Genomic DNA, 17,088 nt, shown 5'->3' with positions numbered 1-17,088 from the left:
CAGCTGCTTTGACCATCTCGCAGCTGCCTTCTGGAACTCTCTCCCCCTTCATCTAAAACTAAGCGATAATCTACTCAGGTTTAGACATCTTCTGAAGACCTGGCTCTTTTCTCAGGCACATCATTGAGCTGCTTCCTTCTATCAAATGACTGACGCGCCCTGTTCCTTCCTACAGCGCCATGAAGCCTCCGGGCGTACGAGCGCTCAATAAATGCTAGTTAACATTAACATTAACAAAGATAGGGAGGAGACGCTACGGCTAAATTATGGTACGCCTATTATGAAATTGGGAGACACTGTTACAAGATGGTTAGCTCTTCCACTGTCGATGGCTAGCAGAGTGTCGCTCATTAAAATGGTCATTCTACCCTGCTTTTTGTATTATTTCCTCAACATCCCGTATTACCCAGGGGCTTACTTCTTTAAGACACTAAGAACGGAGTTGATCAGATTGGTGTGGGGCGGCCGGCAGCCGCGTTTAAAATGGGCCGTTATGGCACAACCATATAACAAGGGTGGATTTGACATACCGGATTTCGAAGCGCATTTTCTTAGTGCGCAAGCCCACTATCTATAGCACTGGATAAAGCCCACCCCATTTATGCCCCAAATTGCTGCCGAAGACTGGATTGCTAGACCTCTACCCCTGAATGGGGTTGTCTATGCCCCAATCCATGCATTGGACATTCCTTTAAATACAGTGACCACTGCAATAAACGCATGGCAGAGAATCTTACGAACCTTGGGTGTCACATTTCTATATGCGTCAAAAGAAAAGGTCCCAATTACAGGATGGACATCAAAGGATATATCCAAGTTCAGTATTATTACTGAGGGTATCTAACTATAGACAGCATGCCAGCTTAATAGGCGGGAAAGGCAAAGATACAACAGGACATAGGGGACAGTAGTTCAACAATACAAAATACTACAGGCTATAAAGATATGAGACATGTCGCAACACATGTTTGGTAAAACTCTTGTTTCAAATTTATTAACACAATCAATTAACACAATCAATTATAATTCATGTAGGTATTAAAAACAATTAAAAAACCATGTTCAATTTGGACAAGTGTACTTATTAATAAAAAAATAAAAAATAAAAAATAAAAAATGACTTTTATACAACATAATTAAAAACGAAAAGAATCACAAAAGTCGACGCGGCGTTTCGGTTTTTCTCATAGAACACCTTCTTCAGGACTGATTCTTATTCCAGAAAAGTGAAAATGGCTCTGCTGGAGGGTACTGACAATGCCAAGACGTTTTCTAAGGGTTTCTCGATGAAAGAAGAATCACAATCTGCCGTAATCAATTAACAAATGTGATAGATCTCTTTGGTTTGGATATTGGCCCAATATTCATTTAGTAGCCATCTGCATTTATAGGCGGGCTTCAGGAAGTGTCTATGGACCTTTTAGTCTGCTGTATTCTTCCTGGATATTGCTGCCAGGAGGAGCCACCGTGATGATTATCACTGGGATGGTTCTTTACCAGATAAATAGGGATTCAAACGCCGCTGCTATCTTGATCCTCTTTGATACGATCGAAGATCAGCGGCCAACATATCACTTCGCTGGGAATAATCAAGTGATTGTGTAGTTCTCTTTTTAATTTCAGTCGGCCTCCCTGCTCCTTTCTCCTGGCAGCACCGTCACCTCCGGTCGGGTTCCCGAAAATGAATGCACCACGTATGCCCCTTACTTATCATCCCCGGGTGGAATTGTTGCGCGAAACTGGGTTTCAGACTATGAGTCAACAGCTGCAAATAACCACATGGGGAGACTTATTTATGAATGGCAAATTTCGCTCAAAGGACCTATTTTTTTGGGAATACCAGTCCTACTCCATTGGAGGTTTTCTACTACATTAGACTGCGGGAGGGTATGAAGGCGTTGCTTCCTGACTACCCCGAGGAACCGGAATGTGTGGGGCCGCTGCACCCTGCACTGAGTAGCGTTGATGGGGCGCATTTAGTGTCACACATTTATAGCAGCATGCGGGCACATACACCAGAGAGATCAGGATCGTCCAGAGGGCACTGGAGTGAAGATCTAGAGAGAGAGGTGACTGATGACCAATGGGACTAATGTTGCAATATCACAGGGAACATTGCATCCAGTTGCCGCTTTAAAATTATACACTATAACTTCCTGCATAGGACATACTACACCCCAGCGCGCAAATATAGGTTAAATCTGGCGGACAATGACTGTTGTGAGCGATGCAAGTGACCTGGAGCGGGCTTCTTCCATCTACCTTGGGAATGCCCGCAAGTACAGCAATATTGGGAACAGATTCATAACGCATTGGCATTAATGTTAGACACTAACCTTACCAAAGACCCCTTGACCCTGTTGCTGGGCTACACTGCACAGATACCTAGAACTTACAGAAATTTCCTGGATGTTGCTTTATTACTAGCAAAAAGACGACTTGCCTGTAGATGGGGGAGAGGAAGGGCCCCAAAGTTCAAGGAATAGTTGAAGGACATACTATACTGTCAGGAACAGGGTAATATTTATGCAGAAACTCAACCGCTTGCGTCCAGACTGAAGGATATCTGGGGGCCCTTACAGGCCTAGATGTTGCAACAGGGGACGCCGACAGGAAGAGAAACCCCAGATGAGTAGGTATGGGAGAAGATATGGGACCACACTGATTCTCGATATAGACATGATGAACAGACATAACTGAACTAGCGATACCTTAAGAATAAGAAACGTTAACGACCTCTTCTACAACAAGTTCGCTATCCCTTATATGCTATACTGATCTGTACTTATGATGTGTGCACTAATAGCGTTGTATATTCTGATGTACTTCTGTGACAGATTGCTAGGGGGTTGATGCCTATCTGATTCGTGCCTGTAACACTGGACCCTGATAAGATGCTTGATGTTTACCATAATTGTACCGGACATGAGATGAGACTATATGATGTATCTACTATGTTTTATATCTTGAAAATGGAAAAAAGAAAGTTTATTAAAAAAAATTCTATAGCGATAGATGGTATGCCATGATAGATGGTATGCCAATTCCAATGTCATGGAATGATGCAGTAATCTCCCTAATTGCGAATCCTGGTAAGAACCCCTTACAGTGTCAATCTTACCGTCTGATTTCATTACAAAATAGTGACTATAAGATTTTTACCAGAATCCTTGCAGCTCGTTTGTATAAAGTGATTGGGTTTTTGATGAATCAGAAACAAAAGGGCTTCCTACCTGGGAGAAAAAGAAAAGAACTTAATCCTACCCTGATAGGATCAATGGGCCTAGCTACAATACAAGGGGCCCCACTCTCGATGGTAAATGCCGCTAAGGCATTTGATTGTGTTGATTGGAGGTATCTTGGGATTACCTTAGAACATTTCAGATTAGGTAAACATTTGATAGACTCAATGTTTAAGATTTATAGTGCTCCAGCGGCTAGGATCTTGGTGAATTGTAGCTTGTCACCCCACTTTCTAGTCTTACTGGTGACAAGACAAGACTGCCCTCTCTCTCCCATACTGTTTGATCTTTATATTGAATCTTTTGCTCAACGTCTACGAATGAATGATGGGATAAAGCCCTTTGAATATGGTGCATTCTCAAGGAAGATCACTTTATACGCATATAATTTAATGGTTTATACTTCAGACGTAACTTCTGCTTTGCCACACCTTCATACTGACGCAAGGAATTTTTTGTAGGTTTGCAGGATAAGAAATCGAAAGAGAAAACAGAAATGATGACCTGGAACTAAAAATGTGGAGAGATAACAAGTGTTCCTGAAATGAAATATCTGGGAATAAAAATAACCAAAGCTATAGGGAAAATCACAGTGGTTAATCTCGATGAAGCTGGCTATGAGATAAGAGAGAGATTAAAAAAGATGGCAGCATCACACACTTTCTATGAACGGGCAGATTAACTTAGTGAAAATGTCTGCCCTTTCCAAGCTTACTTTTTGTTTGAGAATATCCCATTACACTTTGAGAAAAAGGCTCTTTTGAAATTGCAAGGTAGAATAATTTATTTGGGCTAGTAGATGAATACGCCTATCTTGAAAGAAATTGGGAAGGAAGGCTAGAGTAAGAGGTCTGACTTACACCCTTTCTGCTGGGCCTTTCAACGAAAAAAAATAATTGAATGCTTCTACTACGTCCAGATGAGACCGTGTTAGGAGTTATGAGCAGGGCTATGTTGGTGGGCTTGCCTGAGGAAGGCTTCACTTACAAATTTGGGGCACCAAATGTTTTTAAAAAAGTCAGACTGAAATGCTTGCAGGCGGCAGCAAGAACCGGGTATGAGGTTAGATCACTTTTGGGCATTGCCTATTATAGCATGCTGCCCCCCATATGGGACTCCCTAGGTACTCCAGAGTATCTGCTTGACAGTCTTGCGAGAATTCTGAAACAGAGTGATGTCATCAGATGGAGATAGTTGGTGGACGGTGGGCAATGGTTAACCTGAAGCTTTTGGAACAACAAGATGGATGGGGCTAGATGGATGGATGGATAGGTTTAAAATGTATCAAGTAAATGCTTGGCTTAGGAGCCAGGAATGGTCTGGAGCCTAATCTGGACAAATGGAAACAGACCTTCAGGATCCAATGGTCAGGAAGTAAGATGTGGCGCACTGGCAACAGTATTTGCTGATGGCGGAGGAGGATAAGATTAAAGTGCCATATTCCGCGTGGGATGGATACTTGTCAGAAGTGAAGCTGGCAGAGTTATGGCAAGTATCTTAATCTACACTTTACTTGGTGGTCAAACCTGCTGCACTAAGAAAAAAAACAACTTATTTACCCTGCATGCAATTTACTGCACCCCAAAAAAGCAGGCAAAGCGAAGGGGCGGTCGAGACACAAAATGTAAGCGGGGCGAAGCAGGCAACATGCATACGTTTGCCACATCCCCGAGACTGAAAGAATTTTGGTCAGCAGTGGGTAAGACTATCTCTCACTCTTTGGGAACTAACATGGAGGTAAGTATTGCTTTAATAATGTTTGGGATAATATAGCAGGGCAAGGATATGAGTAATCCGCATGTAAAATGCTGCTATCTGAACTTTACTTAATTCTGTTAGCAAAAAGGGAAATATGCAAGCTTTGGACCTAAGCTTTGGCCCCTATGTGGCAGGCCTGGAAGAGATCTGTGGTTTTCTTCAAAGAACTGGGAAGAAGGAGTAATAATGGGAATGGAAAAGGAAGGTTTTGGGATTTGCTAAAGATATGATAAGATATTCCCATCCAATGATTACACCCTCTCAATTTAGTAAGGCGGGGGAGGTTGCGAGCACTCGATATAATCCAGTAATCTTTATTGCATTAGAGCCCGATATTGAGCACAAGGGAAGTTCGAAGTCTGGTCGGTGCTTATCGGGGGTGATTTGAGGACTAAAAAAAACAAAACAAAAAAAGAACAAAGACCAGACCCGAATAGGGCAGACATTCAGCATGGCAAGTAAGAGTAAATTTGGATTTACCCCACTCAGTCGGGCAATATGTCAAAACTACCCCATAATTATCTAAATGTCCTCTACCGTATCTCGGAGATGTGGATAATGTGCACCCCGGGTGGCCGAAAGACTGGTGGTGCTTTAGCGGTGAGGTATATGCCCAACTATTTAGCAGCCCGTCGACACCCCATATTGTTTTCAAATTTGGGGCAAACCCCTATCTGACCCTGGGGAAAAAGGCAGAAAACTGTTGTCCCATTTGGAGTAGGGGTATGGCCTAATGAAAGGGTAGGACACCCACGCCAAACCCACTTCAAAAACAAAAAAATGAAAATCCTTGCTACATAGTGGGCTTTCAATCCCCTGCCCCCTCCCCTGTGAGGAAGATCGGGACAAATCCAGTATTGGCCCCTTTGCAGTGGGGGCATGGCCATGACAGGGTAGACCATCCAAACCAGTGCTTAATTTGTAAAAAAAAAAATAATAATAATAATAATAAGTGCCGGGCCCCAGGAGGGCCGGGTAGTTTGCCACTGTAATAACACGACTATGAACCTTTGCACTGCTACAAGTGTGAAAATTCAGACTGCTCGAGGCCGCCAGAGCTTTAAGAAAGTCTTCGGTGGCAGCTATAAGTTGTTTTTAATGTGTAGTGAATTAACAAACCACTGTTTTTCTGCACGTCTTTAAATTACGCATCCTCTGCATAAAGTAGTGGGAATCTATCAGAGCAGGTCATCACTAATACTTTTGCTTCCAGTTCCGTAGTTTAAAGGTTAACTTCAGAGTGACGAATAGTCGAACTGGTATGGTGAGAACCAAATATCCAAATCAATTGACTGTGGTGGAGAGAAATACCTTAAATAACAACGAGTGCCAGCACGGCAGTGATACAAACTGTAAGTGCAGGTGTAAAGTAAATGAAGAAAAAGGAGTAACTATAAAAGCTAGATAGGACAGGATGCAGTGAACAGTAGGATCAGAAGTCAGGGAAGAAAGAACAAATGTGAAACTAGGAATAGCGGACGCAGGGGTGAAGATTTAGCATCTATAAAAGCAGAAGTGAGTAAGAGTACATGACTAGGAGCAATAGGAAGAGAACGTAGAAGGAAATTCTCAGTGAGTAGTCATAAATATAGGCATAAGTAGGAGAGCAAGTCGGACTAAAGGTAGTGGAGAGAGAAGAAAAGCAGGTGCAAAAGTAGGATTAAGAGAAGAGAGAGTAGGATTACGGATAGTAGTTGGAGAAAAGGTGAAGAACGGATAGGCATCGGAGTAGAAGTAGGGAGGAAATTTTCAAGGGAGTACCCGTGCACTGCAATGTATTGACACTTCACCATCCATTCATTACAATTCACGCACTGTTAAGTCAGATAGCAACATCATACTGCAAGAGCATGATAAAACAAGCATTTGCGATGCAATAGGTCTCGCATTAGGAAAGTTTGAGCTATTGGTATTGTAAATGACACATTTTTTATGTATGAGTTGGTTTTGAAAATAGCGAAATGAATAGCTTTGTCATTTACAATGCCAATAGTTTTAACTTTCGCAAATGTGACACCTATAGCATTTGTAATGCAATATGTGTTGTATTTACGTGACTTAGATGTATTGATATTACTAATAAAAATGGATTTTAATTATTTTAATAATTAATACTTAAATAAAAGTTATTGCAATTTATAATGGCAATAGCTTTTGTAAATAACTTTTGTGAAGATTATGTTCATTGTATTTTATTGTGACGAAAATCCAAGAACTGAAGTGAAATATTAACATCTTTTTGTGACATTTGTAATACAGCTTGAAACATTGAGAGAACATATTTGAACCAGTTGTTGTAAAATGGTTGCACAGATTGATGCTGTGGTTGCACTGAGTGATGTTGTGGTGGCGACGAGTGATGCTGTGGCGTTCAGTGATGCTGTAGTAGCGCATAGTGATGTTGCGGTGCCCCTGAGTGATGCTGTGGTGGTGCCGAGTGATGCTGTGGTGATGCGATAGATAGATAGATAGATAGATAGATAGATAGATAGATAGATAGATAGATAGATAGATAGATAGATAGATAGATAGATAGATAGATAGATAGATAGAGATAGATAGATAGAGTGAGGGCGATAGAGTGAGGGCGATAGATAGACAGATAGATAGAGTGAGGGTGATAGATAGCTAGACAGATAGATAAAGTGTATTTATGTTGCATTGAGTAGAGTGTAAGTATGAGGTGTGTAATTATATGGCACTGAGTGGTATTATGTGGAGTGTATTTACGTTGCATTGAGAAGAGTGTAATTATGTGGCGTGTAATTATGCGGCACTGAGTTGTGATAGGAGTGTATGTTGTATTCAGTAGAGTGTAATTTTGTGGCGTGTAATTATGTGGCACTGAGTGGTATTTGCAGTGTATGTTCCATTGAGTGCAGTGTAATTATGTGGCACTGAGTGGTGTTGTGTGGAGTGTGTGTTGCATTCAGTAGAGTGTAATTATGTGGTGTGTAATTATGTGGCACTGAGTGGTATTTGGAGTGTATGTTGCATTGAGTGCTGTGTAATTATGTGGCGTGTAATTATGTGGCACTGAGTGGGATTGTATGTAAGGTTCCTGTGCTTGAATAAAAATAAATTAATGTACGATAGTCTTACATAGCTCGAATGTGAGCGCTTTACAACACTGCAAAAAAAAGCCAAAACATCAAAGCAGCGACACAGAGTATACAATCGAGAGACAGCTGACTGGGGAGCCAGGTTCGAGTCCCGGCGGCACAGAACCTGTGATTCTGAGCAAATTGCTTAATCGCCCCGTGCCTAAACCAACAAAAGAAAAAATTCATGTAAGGTCCCTGTGCTTGAATAAAAATAAATTAATGTTACGATGGTCTTATATAGCGGAATGTGAGCGCTTCACAACACTGCAAAAAGAAGCCAACACATCAAAGCAGCGACCGCGGCCATCAGATGAAGCGCTGCAGGCTTTGTGTGCAGGAGGAAGTGGGAGAAGGGAGTGATGGGGGGAGTGATAGGGGGGAGTGATAGGGGGGAGTGATAAGGGGGAGTGATAAGGGGGGAGTGATAGGGGGAGTGATAGGGGGGAGTGATAGGGATCAAAGGGCTTTGCCGCAGGCTGCCAAATGGTGCGCCCCACAGTATGTGACATAGAGGCTTTACTTATGTGCACAGTGAGATGTGCTATGGTTACTTAGAGTGCTGTGTCCTGAAACCAGTGTTCTTAATAGAAGCATTCTGCTGTACAACACATCGGTTCTGTTAGGGCTACTAGAGCAAAGCAGAGTACGGACGATTACCAGGGACATGTCTATGTGTGCCTGTATACTCGCCACTGTACACGAGAGTGCATATCTCAGACAAAGAGCATCTGGTCTGTTATCAGTGCTGCACTTTGGTATTACACATCCAGATGTAATCCGATAGCAGCGTATCCACCTGCATCCCTTATTTTATGTACATATGGATGAAGAGATTGTGTGAGCAAACCTGTGCCACTTGTTCTTGTACAGTGCCGCATGACTTCTAAATCTGCACCCAGAATGGGCACCCGGATTATACAATCGAGAGACAGCTGACTGGGGAGCCAGGTTCGAGTCCCGGCGGCACTGAACCTGTGATTCTGAGCAAATTGCTTAATCGCCCCGTGCCTAAACCAATAAATGAAAAAAAAATGTATGTAAGGTCCCAGTGCTTGAATAAAAATAAATTAATGTTACGATGGTCTTATATAGCGCGAATGTGAGCGCTTTACAACACTGAAAAAAAAGCCAAAACATCAAAGCAGCGACCCAGAATATACAATCGAGAGACAGCTGACTAGGGAGACAGGTTCGAGTCCCGGCGGCACAGAACCTGTGATTCTGAGCAAATTGCTTAATCGCCCCGTGCCTAAACCAACAAAAGAAATAATTTATGTAAGGTCCCTGTGCTTGAATAAAAATAAATTAATGTTACGATGGTCTTATATAGCGGAATGTGAGCGCTTCACAACACTGCAAAAAGAAGCCAACACATCAAAGCAGCGACCGCGGCCATCAGATGAAGCGCTGCCGGCTTTGTGTGCAGGAGGGAGTGGGAGAAGGGAGTGATAAGGGGGAGTGATAGGGGGGAGTGATAGGGGGGAGTGATAGGGGGGAGTGATAGGGGGGAGTGATAAGGGGGAGTGATAAGGGGGAGTGATAAGGGGGAGTGATAGGGGGGAGTGATAGGGGGGAGTGATAGGGATCAAAGGGCTTTGCCGCAGGCTGCCAAATGGTGCACCCCACAGGATGTGACAGAGGCTTTACTTATGTGCACAGTGAGATGTGCTATGGTTACTTAGAGTGCTGTGTCCTGACACCAGTGTTCTTAATAGAAGCACTCTGCTGTACAACACATCGGTTCTGTTAGGGCTACTAGAGCAAAGCAGAGTACGGACAATTACCAGGGACATGTCTATGTGTGCCTGTATACTCGCCACTGTACACGAGAGTGCATATCTCAGACAAAGAGCATCTGGTCTGTTATCAGTGCTGCACTTTAGTATTACACATCCAGATGTAATCCGATAGCAGCGTATCCACCTGCATCCCTTATTTTATGTACATATGGATGAAGAGATTGTGTGAGCAAACCTGTGCCACTTGTTCTTGTACAGTGCCGCATGACTTCTAAATCTGCACCCAGAATGGGCACCCGGAGTATACAATCGAGAGACAGCTGACTGGGGAGCCAGGTTCGAGTCCCGGCGACACTGAACCTGTGATTCTGAGAAAATTGCTTAATCGCCTGTGCCTAAACCAATAAATGAAAAAAAAATGTATGTAAGGTCCCAGTGCTTGAATAAAAATAAATTAATGTTACGATGGTCTAATATAGCGCGAATGTGAGCGCTTTACAAAACTGAAAAAAAAGCCAAAACATCAAAGCAGCGACCCGGAGTATACAATCGAGAGACAGCTGACTGGGGAGACAGGTTCAAGTCCCGGCGGCACTGAAACTGTGATTCTGAGCAAATTGCTTAATCGCCCCGTGCCTAAAAAAACAAATGAAAAAAAATGTATGTAAGGTCCCTGTGCTTGAATAAAAATAAATTAATGTTATGATGGTCTTATATAGCGCGAATCTGAGTGCTTTACAACACTGCAACAAGCATTGGCCGTGCGCTGTGCTGAAAGTGAAAAAACAAGCGAGGAGCTGAGAGCGTTGTTGTGAGAGGGGGAGCAGGAGGTGTGGTGCGCGGCAACCAAATGGTGCGTGCGAAGGAAGTGGGAGGGACAGGGGAGTGATAGCCATGAAAGGGCTTTGCTGTTCTCAGTGTGGTCGCAGGCTGCCAAATGGTGAGCGCGCGCCCGGCGCGTGCGCCGTGCTGAAAGTGAAAAAACAAGCGAGGAGCTGAGAGCGTTGTTTTGAGAGGGGGAGCAGGAGGTGTGGTGCGCGGCAACCAAATGGTGCACGTGCGCAGGAGGAAGTGGGAGGGACAGAGGAGTGATAACCATGAAAGCGCTTTGCTGTTCTCAGTGTGGCCGCAGGCTGCCAAATGGTGAGCGCGCGTCCGGCGCGTTTGCCGTGCTGAACGTGAAAAAACAAGGGAGGAGCTGAAAGCGTTGTTGTGAGAGGGGGAGCAGGAGGTGTGGTACGTGGCAACCAAATGGTGCGAACGCAGGAGGAAGTGGGAGGGACAGGAGAGTGATAGCCATGAAATCGCTTTGCTGTTCTCGGTGTGGTCGCAGGCTGCCAAATGGTGAGCGCGCGCCCAACGCACATGCACTGGCCAAAATCTGCATTCCAAAGCCCTCTGGGAGAATTTCCTGGAGCCCCTACATAAGTCTCGCCAGAGCAATGCGCAAGCGCATTGGCTTAGGTGAGACCTAAAAAGAGGATACACTCTGTGGGTGGTTCGAAAATGTCATCATGAAATGGCTGAGGGGGGAGACCAGAAGGAGAGCACCCAATGGCTTAAGGGCCAAATCTAAAGCACCTTTGTGCACTTTTTGTCATTAAATGGACTCTTGCTAAATGTCTCAGGGTAAGACCTATAGAGAAATATTAGAGTGTAAAAAAAATCATTATTATGTTACAGTGAGTTTAAGAGTTGCGCGGTGTATTGCTACTCTTTTCTACTGAGGAAGAGTAAAAGACCAGGACAATGTTTGTTCAACTGGTATACAAATTATAAAAAATTTTAAAAAACTTAAAGTAGTCCTCTAAAATGTTATTGCCCGGTCCTGAGATGGAGTGGCAAAATGGGGCAGGCTTTAGAGGCAAACCCATGCACCAAAATAATGGCTCCTTTTCTAGTTATTTTCACTTCTTTTGAATCCCCATAAAAGAGACTCTCATAATTCTAAGTATTTCTGCCGCTGGCAATGTATGACCACGGTGTGGAAAGGGAATGCACCCCCGTCTCCTGTGGTGTACTGTGAAAGGTAACGCAGTAAGTTAACTGAACTACCGTCAATTTGGTTTATTCCACTTGGTGAGAAAGTTCCTTATGGCTAAATGCAAGAGCACTCTTCTGCAGATAAAGTCATGACATATGGGTCAGTTCTAATATTCAACTAGAACCTCTTTAGAGAACTAGGAATAAATACTATTGACGCTTTTTAGCCACAATAACATATTTTAGTTTTAGGCCAATTCTCAAGGCAAACATCTGACAAAGAATACAATCAATTACAATGAAACTGAAAAAATCCCCTTACTCACATGCAAACTTCACAGCTGTTATGGAAGATGAATGATCATCTAGCGTTTCCTCCAATACATATCCCTTTTCCACATTGAAGACATGAATTAGCCTGTCTCGACTGGCTGAAGCAAGAAATGTCACACCTAAAACAAGTAAATAATCAAGTTAGAACTCATTGAATCAGGAAATAAAAATTCTACACAAGAATGGTCCTTTGAGTAAAAAGATCAACAGAGACTTCCAGGAAATGATGGGCCATCGAGGAGGCTCACCTATTCACCAACTCAGTCTCCAATGTGGAATGGTTCTTGGGTCTGCTATCACCCGGATTGCTGGGGGAAGCAGAAAATCACAGTCTTGGCAAGTTTGTTAAGGTGGGGCACAACAGTGGCATTTGAAGAACTGGCCTGCCTGGAAGCCCCAGCTGCAAGCACTGGAGAGTTCAGCAGACAGAGATCGCACGGAGTCCCAAGAGACACACGTATGTCACCATTACTATTCAAATTATATCCTCAGCACCTACATACAACTTACCAACGCATGCCTTTATCACACCACCTTCACAACGCATGCCTCAACCACACAGTTAAGTAAAAATAAAGTCATTTAACTTTTGCTCATATATATATATATATATATATATATATATATATATATATATATATATATATATATATATATATATATATATATATATATATACACACACAGTGGAGTTGCAACCATGTGACCTGAGGTCAGGCGGACTACCGCCAATGGGAGAAAGCCGGGAAATTGATGAGGTGGGGGTGGAGCAGTACCTTGTAATCAGCGGCATCCGAAGAAGGCCGTAAGGCCGAAATGCATTATGCCCGAGCTGTCCTATTAAAGGTCTTCCAGCGTGTCCCCCGAGTGGCCTCTACTTCTTCTGAATGGAGTGGTGTGTTTTGGATATTTCTGCGCTAACCAGAGGCGCATAAGAGGCCCCGTTCTGTCAAGAGGCCGGAGTGATGCTGGTACCTGCTGCAGCTTTTCTTCACGTCCAAGTTATCGGAAGAACTCCGGCCCGCCTTGAAGTGCTGGCCAAGCAATGGGCTGCTGCCAGGCGCAGCTCTTTCTTATCAAGGAGGCAAGTTCACTGCAACTATGACTCACGGCCCAGCGGGGACATTTACAACAAGGCTGGAACATCAAAGGGGACTTGAGGAAGCCCTATGACAGATCTTCAAACAAGGACTTTATATTCGGACACTCCGCACCTTTTTGTTCAACAGAAAACGCCCACAGGAGCTTACAACGATCAGGCTCTCCCCAGGCAACACTTAGCCGATAACACTGTATTCTGGGAGCTGTAGTTTTGTGAAGCTACAGTGGAGTTGCGACCGTGTGACCTGAGGTCAAGCGGACTACCACCAATAGGAGAAAGCCGGGAAATTTAAAGGTGGGGTGGAGCAGTACTTTATAATCCGCGGCATCCGAAGAAGCAAGTAAGGCGGAAATGCATTATGCCCGAGCTGTCCTATTGAAGGTCTTCCAGCGTGTCCCCCGAAGGGCCTCTACTTCTTCTGAACCGAGTGGTGTATTTTGGATATTTCCGCGCTAACCAGAGGCGCCTAAGAGGCCCCGTTCTGTCAAGAGGCTGGAGTGATGCTGGTACCTGCTGCTGCAACAGCTTTTCTTCACGTCCAAGTTATTTGAAGAACTCCGGCCCGCTTTCAAGTGCTGGCCAAGCCATGGGCTGCTGCCAGGCGCAGCTCGTTATTAACGAGGAGGCAAGTTCACTGCAACTATGACTCACGGCCAGGCAGGCACATGTACAACGAGGCTGGAATGTCAAAGGGGACTCGAGGAAGCCCTATAACAGATCTTCAAACAAGGACTTTATATTCGGACACTCCGCACCTTTTTGTTCAACAACAAACACCCACATGAGCTTACAACGATCAGGCTCTCCCCAGGCAACACTTACACGAGAACACTGTATTCTGGGAGCTGTAGTTCTGTTGAAGCTACAGTGGAGTCGCGACCATGTGACCTGAGGTCAAGCGGACTACCGCCAATGGGAGAAAGCTGGGAAATAAAAAGGTGAGGGTGGAGCAGTACCTTGTAATCAGCGGCATCCGAAGAAGGCCGTAAGGCAGAAATGCATTATGCCCGAGCTGTCCTATTAAAGGTCTTCCAGCGTGTCCCCCGAGTGGCCTCTACTTCTTCCAAAAACTCCTACAGAGTCTATGGCCAAATATGTTTGATGAGTAAGATCATTAAACATATTTGGCCATAGACTGCAGCTGGTGTGCCATTCTCTTATTTAAGTGGTAAGAGGTGGACTTGATTTATTTTAATATAAATATATTCATATTACCAACTGGCAGTTGAATGGCACTGGCGCAAGTTATAATTTCTGTGTTTTTTTGTTCAAAATGCTAATGTAGTCACAGATATTCATCTAACTACAACATAACTTTGACCTTTTGTCTTTTCAGTGCATGTATTTATATATATAAATACATGTATGTATACACACACACACACACACACACAAACACACACATACATACACACATATAATTACTTAACTATACTTACCATGCATGGTAAAGGTATGTGTGGTAAAGGCACCAAAAATTGCATGCATGCCAAAGGCTGTGTGGTAAAGGCGCTGTGTGGTAAAGGCACTAGTGGTAAAAACCTTGGTGTAAAGGGTGTTTCCCCTGCATATCTAGTAAGCTCACTGGAAGCTGCCTTTTGCAACTTCATTCATGACACAGGCAATGCTTCACATGATGAACCTGATGAGAAGACATTTAAAATTATTTAAATGAGGGAGATATTAAGTGGCTAGGGGTTAATGAATTCAAACACTGGTTTCTGTTTTTAGGCACTAATAATACACTTATGAATGAAACACTACTATATCTGATCTGTAGACTCCGTTTAGGGAGAACGTGAAAGCACTGGTTTGAAAGCGGACTTTGATGCCAGGCTGACCATGGCGGTCATCTTCGATCTATGGTCTTGAGCTGCTGAATTATATGCCACGGACAACACACCAAAAACGATGCATTGGCTGTCAGTAAATGCTAGAGTTAAATGCAAGATGCTATCCTTGACCGAATAAACAATGTATGTGCAGGCCCCAGAGAGTATGAAGAGCAGGGTACAACCCCAGAACCCAGGAAGAACACAAATATCTATTGAAAGGCTTCCCTGACCACAACAAAAAATGGAGAGGGCATTCTATGCAATGTGCTGACAAAAATAAAACCTGATGAGCAACTGCTCTTTTTAGCAAGGTTCTTAAAATCCTCCTTTTCTAAATGCGATAGATTGAGCTGCTCAGAATTTCCAGTGCCAGGATTACCTTGGATTATTAGCACCTACATAAATTAAATGATGATGGTGGTGGTTAGATGTAACGTTATAATGACATGAGTAGGTAAGTTTAAAATATTGGGAGCAAAGCTAAAATAACTTCTCTTTTTGAGCATAGGGAATTTTTTTCTCTGTTTAACAAAATAATTTATATTTGTATAAGGTGGTATATAAAGTGCTATGGCGTAAGTAGTTATTAGATTTTATTAAAAAAATGCAAGTTTGAAAAGTACATTTTAGAAATTACCTTCATATTAACCACTTGAAAAATGGGACAGGTGTCAGTTGCACAGTCCAACCAGGCCTAAAAATCAATTAAGTTTAATGACTGCCCTCCTCCTATCAGTGCTGCTTAGAGAGTCAAACTAAATAAAGTATCTCGTTATCTTGGACACTTTAATAGCATTACAAGGTCATACCCGTGCCCCTGGTATTTCAAACTCAGGCAGATGGATAAATAAACAGAATGTTCACAGATGTGTGAAGAACAGGCACTTGTTTGTGGAAGCACACAACTTCTGCCCAATCAAAATATGTACTTCTGGCTCCCGACATTTGGGCAGAGCCAAAGGCCCTCTCTAGTAATGCTCAGATAATTGTCTGGCGACAACTACGTTGTCAAGTCAGACCATAAAAACACTGGGTAGCTTCACAATGGATGATATATTACCAACTACACGCCTCATAAAACCGAAGCCAGAATTTTCCACTCGCTAACCTGGATTTATACAAATCAGCAGAGTTACCACGCCTTCATGCTGATCCTATTTGGGTCAATGGGACTAAGGCACACTTTGAAGACCATTTAGAATGCTAAGTAGTCTCCAAACTGTGTCTCTTTATAACCTGTCAGTCAGGGAACCACAGCCCCCCCCCACACCCCAATGAATAGCCAAGAGGAATGTTCTCAGCAGATTAGGCTTTAACAACCAGCAGCAGGCATAGGGTACAGAAGAAAGGTTTGGAATGTTCGTTCAACTTGGAGTTGATTAATTATTTGTCACTGTTAAGATGTTTGTAGAAAATTAAAAAAATGCAAATGTTTAATATTACGTACATTGCGGTGGGATCTTTGGAGAGGAGCTCTAATGGTTGACTGAGTAGCTGAAATTGTGTACAAAATCCATTTGTATCAAACATTCATTATTATGGTATGAAATGCGGTTCAAAATGTGGTTCACAACAAAATGTGCATGATTCGTTTATTCTTTTTTACTACGACTCATGTAAAAAGAGATGTAACTTCATGTGATTGTCTTAGCCTTTTAGATAAATAAAATTAAGGAATTCGATTCTGTGATGTATGCAACTGAATATTCTTGATTTGGCGCACAATGTGATATATTTAGCAATACATTACAATAAGATTCCAGTGTAAAAGGTTTAAAGTAATAAAAAGTATACTCAATTACTCGAAGATCAGAGATTTTCACAAATGTGTCTTATTTCACACACTTAAAATGCATTTCAGATATGTGGCACCAGAATATCATAGTCAGAATATCGGCTATCACAAATATCCCATCCTAAATATGTTTTACCAAAGATTTTTTAAGAAATAGCACTCATGAAAGGCAATACATTCTGCTTACAATATAATGA

General features: G+C 42.8%; 1 protein-coding gene across 1 annotated transcript in view; it reads right to left on the bottom strand.

Annotated features, from left to right (window-relative positions):
* Window positions 1-17,088, bottom strand: part of LOC144781934 (WD repeat-containing protein 62-like) — a 636,677-nt gene that overhangs the window by 422,020 nt on the left and 197,569 nt on the right. The window contains exon 13 of the mRNA XM_078661021.1: window positions 12,153-12,278. Within this exon, the coding sequence (XP_078517147.1) occupies window positions 12,153-12,278 (126 nt within the window). The remainder of the gene's footprint in view (window positions 1-12,152; window positions 12,279-17,088) is intronic.

Source organism: Lissotriton helveticus, chromosome 9 (assembly GCF_964261635.1).
Source record: "Lissotriton helveticus chromosome 9, aLisHel1.1, whole genome shotgun sequence".
NCBI classification, from domain to species: Eukaryota; Metazoa; Chordata; class Amphibia; order Caudata; family Salamandridae; genus Lissotriton; species Lissotriton helveticus.
Note: the sequence above shows the minus strand (reverse complement) of the source record. Positions and strands in the feature narration are given on the sequence as shown.